General features: G+C 40.0%; 1 protein-coding gene across 1 annotated transcript in view; it reads right to left on the bottom strand.

Annotated features, from left to right (window-relative positions):
• Nucleotides 1–12002, bottom strand: part of SLC4A4 (solute carrier family 4 member 4) — a 349538-nt gene that overhangs the window by 37730 nt on the left and 299806 nt on the right. Inside the window, exon 17 of the mRNA XM_081248819.1 lies at nucleotides 456–569. Within this exon, the coding sequence (XP_081104945.1) occupies nucleotides 456–569 (114 nt within the window). The remainder of the gene's footprint in view (nucleotides 1–455; nucleotides 570–12002) is intronic.

The following is a 12002-nucleotide window of genomic DNA, read 5'->3' as shown; positions in this document are numbered from 1 at the left end:
GAGCACTGAATTAGTAATGTAACCTTAGGTATTTTACTTAATTTTTATAAGCTTCAATCTCAACTTCATAAAATCAGGAATGATAGTTACATTGCAACCTAGCATTATTATATGGTTCAAGGTTATAAGTTGATAACCTTGAAATATCCAGTTGAAAATACTCTGGATGTTTTTAAATACTCTAAAAATATAAAGCAGAGTTTATAATGTTACCATAAGGTATTTCCAATAAAAATCAATATAATGTGAACCTTGCATTTAGCCCTAGTCAGGCATTTAATTTTAGTGAAAAAATAGACAAAATGTATATACGCACCTAGCAATTGACCACTTATAAAATAAAGAAATGGACAATTGTACAAAACTAACTCAAAGAGAAATACAACAAACTAGAATAGGGGAAAGGAAAGAAAACTGAAGAATTCCAGGAATGACCAAAAGACAAGTTCACCTACCTTGAACTCACTTGGCACAATCAGTTTTGGAGTATCCACACCTACCAGGGCATCTATTACACAAAAGATGAGAATGGACAAGATAATGGCAAAGTCACTGATCAGTTTTCTTGCCTGAGAAAATAAAAAAGAAACCAGGGACCATTAGGCACTGGATATATATATCTGCCTCTGTTTGAAGTGAATGAAGAATTCTATATTTCCTAACAGTTTATACTAACAGCTTCATTAACAAATTAAAGGAGGTGTCATACTGCAGAGAGATTATTTTTAAAATTGCTTTTGCATCACTTTCTTACCTGGCCAGAAATAATCTAATTGTACAGAACAGGTCAGAGAGAGAGAGAGAGAGACAGACAGACAGACAGACAGACAGAGAGAGAGAGAGAAAGAGAGAGAGAGAGAGAGTGTGTGTGTGTGTGTGTATGTGTGTGTGTGTAGGCAGGGGAGGGGAATCAAAGATAATATATCCTTGAAGTGTACCGTACAAACACTCTTCCTGTATGCAATACAAAGGAGACCAGAATAAGGATGAAATCTCAAGGCATATTATAAAATCTGCACAAAAATACAGAATTGTTTATTATTTGGGAGGTAGCGTTGTGAGTACAGAGCAAGATAAATTCCACGGGTAACCTGAAAACTCCAAGAACCAAGCAGGGAAAGTGTTACAGTTCCAGTCCAATGAATGGGCTTAAGACCTTAGAGAAAAAAAAGCGATGGAAGACAGAAATCTGATGGTTTCACTAACTTTGCCAAAGAAAATATTTTTCACTCTAGGCTAGTGCTTAATATCTCCTGTATGTGGAGCATCTCTTTCTCCACCACTTCTTAAGTGTGGTCACCTAAACTTCCTAAGTACCTGCCTCTGGTCAGGACAAGGGCTGGGTTTTATGGGAGTGCATTAAACCCAAACCTTTCCCATGGAGTGGGTGCAGAATGGCCATTTCTAAGTCAGTAGAGGAACACGGGACCATTTAGTTGGTTGGCGGTTCCTCTGAGGTGTCTAGCGGCACTGACAATGGCTGACGAGCATTACTAGAGCACAGACAGCTGAGTTTCCCTGTAAGGTATGTACACATGGTTGTGCATAATTTGATCATTCAACAAAAATTTACTTAGCACATTCAGCCCTCTGTATTCACGGCTTTTGCTTCCGTGAAAACGGAGGGCCAACTGTAAGTACCTAATACTTTGCTTGGCACTAGGGATACCACAGTAAACAAAACAGACACAATCCATGTCTTCATGAAGTTCACAGTCGAGTCATACACGAGGAAGGCTGCTCCTAAACGAAATCAGGATTTATTCAGCAGTGATCACGTAATCTCAGAGTAAGCAGTCAGCTTTCTGGTGCTGCTAGGTGAAGAGAGATCAGTGATGGGCTGAGTGGCTGCACAATTCTCAGGACAGAGGGACTTTGGAAAGAGTAGTAGGACTACTGCAATCAGGTGTTCAATAGAAACTGAAGTGGAGAATGGAATTACTTGGCGATGTGGGCGTGAAGGACATGGTAGTGCTCAATTCTTTTTTTTTTTTTTTTGCAGTATGCGGGCCTCTCACTGTTGTGGCCTCTCTCGTTGCGGAGCACAGGCTCCGGATGCACAGGCTCAGTGGCCATGGCTCACGGGCCCAGCCGCTCTGCGGCATGTGGGATCTTCCCGGACCGGGGCACGAACCCGTGTCCCCTGCATTGGCAGGCGGACACTCAACCACTGCACCATCAGGGAAGCCCGGTAGTGCTCAACTCTTGACCGTGACCAGGTATCAGGAGCCTTGGGTACTAGCAGCAGGATCAAAGACGGCCATTTGGCCAGAAGTTCCTTTCCCTCTTGGAGGACTGGTTTAGCTTTCTGGAGACGTACACACAGAGGAGCAGAGAGCCACCTATGGGACTTTTAGGGGCAATTTAACACCAAGCACAAATAGATGGCAGGGATCAATTTGGGGAAAACATATAGTACAGCAGTTAGAAGCACAGTTTCTATAGTCAGATTACCTGGGTTGGAACTCCAGTACCATTATTTCCTACTTGTAAATACTTGTCCTTTCTTAGCTTTAATTACTCCAACTGCAAAATGTAGCCAAAATAATCCCTACAACTTCATCGGTCTGTCATAAGAATTACACAGGATAAGCCATGAAAGTGCTTTTTAGCATAGCACCTGCAGCATCACAAAGTCTCCTAATATACATTAACTCAGGTTATTTCAAGTTCCACAAAGCCTCTGTGGCTGCAGAAACCACTGGAATAACTAAATAATCTACTGTCAGGAGGTCTCTGAAAGAAATCTTGAATTCCAAGAAACAAGAAATAAAAACCCAGTAATAATATGAAACTGCTACTCAGAGCTCATTTTGATTGGAAGTATCTGGAATCCCTGCAGAAAAAGGATGCTTCCCAGGGGCTCAATACAGGAGGAAACACCCATTTTCTTAAGTTTTGTGCAAGTAAATTTTAACACGGGCAGCTCAGGATGGTCTGGCAAGAGACGGTCATTGTTGAAATAGGCTCAGGAGTACATTAAGATGTTACAGCAGCCTCTCTGGTCTGGTAGGTCATGAATCACTGCAAGACCAGAGGTCACTGCCAAGGCAAAAAAGAAGTTCTCTCTTCTTTATCACCCTACCAATCCTTACTCAGCAGATCCAACTTGTTGACAGCTCAGATATCCTACAAGTTGTTCTTTCTAAAGAGGGTAATGGTTATTAAAAAGGCACTGCTCCTCCTTCTTTTCCCCACCATAAACAGGAGAAGGGAAATAGACGGTAGCAATTGGCCATTTCTTGGTAGAAATGCCCCTAGGGCCCGCATCTCTGGCCCTTCTAGGGGACAGATCTGCCTGACCGGAATCACTACCAGGCACTAGGGAAATGCTGCTTCTTTACTTAGGTGAGGAGCCATTCTCAGCCTTCCATAAACTGAGCACCTAAACCTGCTCTTTCAGTAGTTTTCATTTTAATTAATGGCAGATTATTTTTTTCCTATTGCTTAGGCCCAAAACTTTGGACTATCCATGCAACTCTTCTCTTTCTCTCACATCCTACATCCAACAGGTCAGCACATTACCTTCAAAACATATCTGGGATCCTGTCTCTTCTCATCACCTCCATTGCTATTCCCACCCTTATCTAAACCACCACTTTATCTCATATGGTTCCTGCTTCCTGTCTCTATACTCACCAACTTGAGGACACTGCCAAGGTATCACCCAGAATAACCATGTTAAAATTTAGGTCAGATAATGTAGAAGGCAGAGTAATGCCCCTCTAAAGATACCTAATTCCTGGAACTTGTGAATATGTAATGTTACACAGCTAGGGAGAATCAGAGTTGCAGACAGAATTAAGGCTACTAATCAGACGACCTCGCGATTAGGGAAACCATCCAGGATTATTCCAGTAGGTCCAGTGTAATCACAAGAATCCCTGTAAGTAAAAGGGGAGGCAGGAGAATCCGTGTCAGAGTGATGCAGCCTGAGAAAGACTTGACTGGCCACTGCTGGCTTTGAAGATGGAGGAATAGGGCCAAGAGCCAAGGAATGTGGGCAGCCTCTAGAAACTGGAAAAGGCAAGGAGAGACAGTCTTCCCCAGAGGCTTCAGAAAGAACACAGCCCTGCCAACACCTTGATTTTAGCCCGTTGAGATATATTTCAGACTTCTGACCTCCAGATCTCAAGACAGTAAATGTGCTGTTTTAAGCCATCGTGTTTGTGGTAATTTGATACAGCAGCCACGGGAAACTATGGATAGTTTGGGCTTCCCTGGTGGCACAGTGGTTAAGAACCTGCCTGCCAACACAGGGGACACGGGTTCAAGCCCTGGTCCGGGAAGATCCCACACGCCACGGAGCAACTAAGCCCGTGCACCACAACTACTGAGCCTGTGAGCCACAACTACTGAAGCTCACGCACTTACAGCCCGTGCTCCGCAACAAGAGAAGCCACTGCAATCACAATGAGAAGCCCACGCACAGAGACGAAGAGTAGCCCCCGCTCGCCGCAACTAGAGAAAGCCCACGTGCAGCAACGAAGACCCAATGCAGCCAAAAATAAATTAATTAAATAAATAAATTTTAAAAATAAAATAGTTTATTTAAGTTTAATTATTAGTTTCACAAATTTATATATAATATATTTATATTATATATAAATTTGGTAGAACCCGTTGGCAATGGCATTCTTGTCAAGTGTGGTACTATTATACTATAGGTATAACAGTAGCTAAAAAGTCAAATGCTAATAATTTAGGATTACATTTCTTGAAATGTATGGGGAATAAAAAGATACTCTGTTAATAATATTGCTTGACCTCATTAAAAATCACAGCTAGGGTGATATGTTCTGTACAGTTATACTCACTACTATTTCCCCTTTCTTCCCCTTAAATTGTACAATACGGTTCAGGTAGATCAGGAATCACTCCTGGAGAGTGTTTATTATAAGACATTCATTTCTAAGATAGTGGATCTGGTTTGAACTTCATAGTCAAGGAAATTGATTTTTCCCAGGCCACTTTTGTATTCAACTCTAAATCTTCTAATTAGTGAAGGCAGGTAGGGGTGCTATTTTAGCAGGCTCTTCAGGTCTTACCCTGTACTAAAATTAAACTTTAATTTGAACTGCCTGAAAAATGTCAAGCACTGAGTATACAAGCTTACTAGATATACTCTAGGACCCAGGTACAGGAGCGTGGCGCCTGGCTTTAAGGAAGTAAGAATCACTCTATTTGGGTCCTTCTTACCTTTCCAAACACATTTAGCAAAAGAAACATGTATGAATTTCCTTTCATTTTTTAGTTTATTTTATCTTCCCTTTTCATCAAACTTCATCTCTTGCAAAAACTCCAAAACAGTACCCTTTTATGTGTCAATATATAAATAAAGAAATCAAATTAGAAACCCATAGTCCCTACTTCCCTACTAGCTATTACTGGTAATGATTAGAAGTGCCAAAGTTTTCATGAGAAAACTGTTCCCACAAGATTTCATGCCCAATCCTGTGGATTCAGAGGCTTCAACTTTATTAGCTTGGACAAACATCGTAACTAATGGGTCCATCCAATCAAATGCTAAGTGTCTCTAGGCTCACACTTCAATATCCTAGGAATATAAACTATCACAATCTAAATGAAACACAAGTTAACTCATATATATCAAGGACTAACTATAAAAAAGTTTGCTGGTTTTTTTGGAGTGGTACACAGATGTGCTATGACATATAATAATTCCTACCTCCATTCATGAATGGGGAAAAGGAAAGCGTGTTTCAACTAAGATTCTTATGTACCAGAATGGTTTTGAGCTCTTTTATTTTTGTTTACCATTTTTTAATTATAAAATTGGAGAGGAGAAGAATATTTCTGTCCTCTGCAGAATTACAAAATATCTCAATCTAATAAAAAGCAACCAGCTTAAATATTTAAACTATCAAAGCAAAGAAGAAATTAAGTGGATGGGAAGGGAAATTCAAATAACCATCTAATAAATCTATTATACACATACTCTTCATGAAGGATGGTACCGTATTAGTTATTAAGAGAGTCATAATCATTGAGACACCAACAGTGAGAAGCTAGTTAATTTACAGGGTAAAAAAATGAATTGGGTTCCTTTGAAGCCCCAGAGGATATCTGGTTTTCACTTTGCGAGGACCGCAGCTGCTCCTAAATTAACTGGGGGAAAGGCTGTGAGCCTGCAAAGCAGTTCTCAATGGATGGAGCTGTTATAAAGAGACAACTACAGCAGCAGGCACTCTGTGGGTTCTCAATAAATATTAATTCAGGATGTCAATTCCTCGCATGATCGCCATGCTTGGAAAATGCTAAACAACAGTGTTAAAACGCATTTATTCTAGATGAAAAAAAAAGTGTGTCAGACAAACATGTGTCTTTGGCAGTCATGAAAAGGCACAAAATACTATGAAAGTTTTAAAATTTGATCCACCTCCCCCATGGCCAATGCTATACAGCACTATAAAAGAAATAAGCATTAATATCAGTACAGCAATCATAATACACTGTATTTTGAATCAATAATACCCACTATAATTAGAATTCAATAAAAGGAAAGTCTGATTTAGACTCCAGGATTTTAATGCCATAAGCTCTGAAGTCAGAGAAATTCAGGGAACAAAGAAGGGAATTGGATTGGGCAATTTATCTAGGAGGGGCTTAGAGCCAGTGAAAGTCTACTAGAAAAAAAAAATTTGTTTTTCCAAGCAGGGAACAGAGGGGAGTAGGCCTAATCAAGTGGTTCAGCAGGGAAGCTAAGGAGACTTTAGCAGTCATGGGCCTCTTCCTCTATTCTGCCTCAAACTGAGCAGTAGAACAAAAGACCCAAATGCGTGAGTGCCAGAAGCAAATGAGTAAATCACCTGGGAAATACTATGTCCCAATCTGGTCACTATATTCTAAGTAGAAACTGAAAATCTGGAGCTGACTCAGAGAGGGATGACCAGTGGAATAGGAGTCCAGAAATCACATCTCATACAAAATGATAGGAGGCCTAAAGAAGTTGTAGGGAGAAACTGCCTTCAAATATGTGAAATCTGTCACAGGAAAGAAAGACTAAACTTGTTCTGTGTAGCTTCGAGGGCAACGGCGGACCCCAAGGACGAGGCTGTGGAAAGGCAGATTTGCGTTTCCATCAGGAATGCCTTCGGAGATGTGAAGTTCCTGTTCCGGGAAGCATTCGCGCAGCCCACAGATGAGTGCTTGTCAGAAATGAAGAGGCAACGATGGACTAGACGGTATTCAGAGTCCTAATACTAAAATTAATGAATAAGACCCAACTGTCAAAATTTCTTGATCATCTAATAGGGTCTTCTTCGATATATCCCCCCAAAACCATTACAATAAAGGGCTTTAAAAGGAAGGTGGTTTTGGGCTTCCCTGGTGGCGCAGTGGTTGAGAGTCTGCCTGCCGATGCAGGGGACACAGGTTCGTGCCCAGGTCCGGGAGGATCCCACATGCCACGGAGCAGCTGGGCCCGTGAGCCATGGCCGCTGAGCCTGCGCGTCCGGAGCCTGTGCTCTGCAACAGGAGAGGCCACAACAGTGAGAGGCCCGCGTACCGCAAAAAAAAAAAAGAAAAAAAAAAAGGAAGGTGGTTTTATAATTTACATTAAGGTACAAAATTTTAAATTTAAAAAGAACTGGTAAGTCATATGTATAAATGAGACAGTCTAGAAATAGAGCAGGAGATCATTTTGTGTTAATGGATAGATTTCAATGCTGGTGACTTTTCTATGGTGCTTCTGACCAACAAGGTACCACGGTCAAAATGGCTTCTGTCCACAGACTACCTCTATACTGCCATTAAAACCTCTCACATCACACGGCAAAAGGGACTTTGCAAACAAACAAAACTGTCAAAAACACTTTGGCCAAACAATGCTCCCAACCTTTTTTTTTCTTCGGGCTCAATTCAGGTTGACTGTATTTTTTGTTATACATCCACAAAAACTTAAGTATTTGTAATCTTTGTTGAATGTTGAACAGATTGGGCTGTGTTCAGAACCTAATATCCCTCTGTCATTCTTAAGAAAAAAAATATGAATGTGAGTTTTGAATTAAAAACAAATTTGACTTTAAAAATTATTTTCCTTGGTACAAAATAACACAAGAATTTGAAAATCTGATTCCCTTTCACTGACAAGCAAAGTCATTTTCCAAATGAGCTTCAATGGCAGGATGTGGTCTGATGTTTCTGCAAGAACCAGCCAAATGTCACCCAGTATTATTAACACTAGGATGGGACAAAGAATAAAGGCCCACTATTTCTTCCTCATGTTTGGGTACATTATTTGTTTTAATTTGATAGTTTTTACCATTCACCAAAAAAATTTCTGAGAGAAAAAGAAAACAGAGTAGGGATGTTACCTGATTCTTGTAAAGAGTTGTTTATAAACTAAACACATCCAACATTAACAGAATTGTCACAGGCCAAAAGGACAACTAAGAATCATGGTTCCAAAAATACAGCTAATTGTAGAATCCTAAACTGTGTTTTATATGGATAAAAACTAACGTGTCACCTAACTAAAATGCTCATTGTGTTTTTTTCTCACCCATAAAGCCAGTTCCTCAAAGACCGCCATCAATTTACTTAGGTCACATGAAGTCACCAAAGTGTGATCCTATAGTAGACAGTAAGCATGAATAGGGCAGAAGGATCAAAATGAATCATCTCATTTAAAAACTCAAAAAATCTAACTTGTTCAACAAATACATATTAAGTTCCTCTATATTCCAGGCCCATGAATTACTTGTCTTTGTATCCTTACCATCCAGTGTTGTATCAAGCACACATGAGACTCAAAATAATTTTTTTCAATATTGAATGAATATACTAATTAACTATAGAATTTAGAATACTGTTATTTTTTTAAGAAGGATATCAAAGAACATTCTGCTCAAATGTTATCTAAATAAACCATAGAAGTTGCCAAAGCTATTAATGGTACCTGGCACTTACTGATCTTCTCTATTTAAATAACAATAACAACCAGGAGGATATTAAAGCATCTTACCATTACATCAATTCATGGGAGTGTTAGAACTCTTATGTTTTCCAAGGGGAGGAAAAAGAGGAAATTAAGTAGATCCTTAAGAAAAACATTTTCATGCCAATTACACACATCAACCAGCCACACTGCACCTGACTATATTAAAGTATCAATAATTCTGCCTAATTCAGAGGCTCTGTGGCTTTATGAATTCTACTAATCACAACCCTGCTCCATCTTTAAGCTGACTGCTTTCATTTGGCCACTACATATTGCAGTGATGGCACCTCTGCTCCATGAGCACCACCACTTGTTGGTAGGGGACTCTGGAAGAACATTTCCTGGTAATACCCCAGGCCATCTGCCACAGAAGATCATAGATTATGCTGTGATGCTCCTTCAGGAAGTTTTGATGCCAAAACACTGGCGAAAGACTTGAGGCCGATGTAACAGAAGAGTAAATGTATGGGATAACAGACTAATGAACCCCTCTAAAAGGGATGGAGCACAAAGCGGGCAGTCAGCGGGGTACTGTACTCGACCACGCTCCACGGAGCATTAGGGCTCTCTGCAAGTGCCTGATAGACAAATCAAATTCCTGATGCACAGGCTAGCAAAGGCAAACTGTTTCACCTTAAGTGCTCACACTTATGGACCGCCAGTGGCTTCAAGAGGGAGGGGAAGAGTGGATAACCAACCCTGGTCTAGGCAAAGGCAATGAGAGACTGAACTAGGGGAACATAAGTGTACATATAAAGGGGAGCGATTATAGCAGGATAATCGAGGGGGCTGACGAGTTTAACTTGATAAAGAAAAACCTGGAAAGGTAAATACGATGGATATCATCTTTTATCATACCAGATCCATTTCTACTTTTCTCCACCAGGCTCTCTGCCTTGGGAGGCTGACCTGTGTGGTCTACAATAGGCTCACTTGCTCTCCAGATTCCAGAAGCATTCAGCCTGGGCAGGCCATGGGGGGAAGAGAGAGATCAGAGCATTGATTCCCAAAGCTATACCCCTTTGAGGTTGCCTCAGACTGGCTAAATCCAAAGTCATGGGGCCTTTCAGGAAAGCTCTCTCTACCATTTTGTCTTCCCCAGGTTCCAGCAACCACTTCTTTTCCACATCCTTTGAGTGAGGGATAGTAACAGTGCCACTGCTACCAGACACTACACTCTCCCTTGCGGTTTCCCTAAACCTGATCTCACCTTTGCAAATGATGCTTTCATTAAACCCCTCAGACTATCCTAATTTGAGTGTATAATTTGCTTCCTGCTGGGACTCTGACTGATACACCAAGTATGATTTTAAGATTTTGATCTTGGGTGGCTGTGAAGAGAGGTGATATTATTAGCTGAGGTAAGGAGTACCAGAAGATAAGGACGTTCCACTGTGGAAAGACAACCCCACGTTTTGAATTCGCTACACGGCGATTGTGGATCATCCACAGAGAGAGGTTGGCAGCAGCTTCAAAAGCAGACCTGGCATAAAGATGGAGAAGATAATGAACTTTGGGGAATCTGTAAGTCCTGATCATTGCTATAAGCACAAGTTGAATACAGAGAACTTATTTTAGGAGACAGAATCAGAAAACTCTCTTTAAAATTATAGAATACTAGAGTTTAAAGGATGTTAACTGTCATCTATTAATTTCTTTAAGTCTCTCGCTGTATGCGTGTGGACTAAAGTCCGCAGTTAGCTATCGAAGGGCGCACTGTTAGTTAATGGCAGTGCTGGCACTAGCATCTACGGCTTCTGGGTTCCTACATCTGTGCTCTTTCCATAAATTGCAGCATTTATCTCTACTTGACTGGTTTCCACTAGTCAACAAGTATTGAGTACTAGCCTGCATCCAACCTGGTGCTAATTGATGTGAGGAGTAAAATAAAAGTATAACAGTTTCCCAGCAGTTTACAGTCTTCGTCGACTAACAACTCATGCAAAAGTTTGGAAATGACAGTGCAAGATAGCAATGACTGGGTAAGTTAAAGGAGAATCGGACATTTTGTACGGCAAGGACACTGCCATCCAGTATTAGCATTTTGCAATTTTAGAGGTTTCACGTGAATTGTTGGTGCAAGTGAGGAAGCAGTAACAGTTAGGCTTGATTACTGTCACAGTAGTCAAGGACTATCTAACTTATCATGTTTAAGCATATGTTTTAATTGTAGAATATAGTATACAAGTATAAGAATCTATAAACCTATGTGCTCCTACCTATAGAGACCATCCTTTTAAATGACAGTTTAAATGAAAACATGTTTTGGCAAATGAGAGGGAAAAAAGATGCTCTTCTTATTCATGTATGTGTGTATGAATTTATGTATGTATTATTATTTAGCTAGAAATGTGAAGTGAGTAGGGGAGATGACAGAGTGAAAGCCTACACACTTAAACATTACTCCTTAGAAATCACATATATTTTCTCCTGCCTGTTTATTTTATAATTTGGTGTAAACAATTGTAAACAATGCTGAGAACCTTCTCAATAGGAATTGTAATTAGAATGCTATCATTATTCTATTTTCACATATTCAACATTTTTCAACATTTCTCAATAGCATTTATCAGTGTCTGAGAAATTACCTGCTTGGGCTCTTCTAAGGGGCAATTTCTTTAAGTCTAAAGAGCTATTATCAATTTGGGAATTACTGCTGGGAAAAAAAGGTGATATCTACATAAACAGTTAAAATTCATCACTATTCATCTTAAGGTTGAAATTATTTGCCAACTACGATTTACAAGCGCTTCACAAATTTTCTACTTTTCTACCTACTACTATGCCTAAATAATATCAGACTTCGGCAAATGAAAGATATAAAAAGGGTGATGATTCCCAAAGTGTGAGCCAAAAAAAAAAAAAAAAGATGCCCCATGAATTAATAATTAAGAAGGAAAAACCTCAATAGAGAAGAAGAAATCATTCTCAAAGACCTCTACCCGGGAATCTGTTCTACAGGGAATATACCACTGAAGAGGTGGATCAAGTAAGCACATTTCCCAGTATGTGAACTGGTGTTACAAGCTCAAATGTCTTC

This window comes from Mesoplodon bidens (assembly GCF_964165515.1).
Source record: "Mesoplodon bidens genome assembly, chromosome: 1".
In the NCBI taxonomy this organism is placed as follows: domain Eukaryota; kingdom Metazoa; phylum Chordata; class Mammalia; order Artiodactyla; family Ziphiidae; genus Mesoplodon; species Mesoplodon bidens.
The sequence above is the reverse complement of the archived record's forward strand: the minus strand, read 5'-3'. Positions and strand labels throughout refer to the sequence as shown.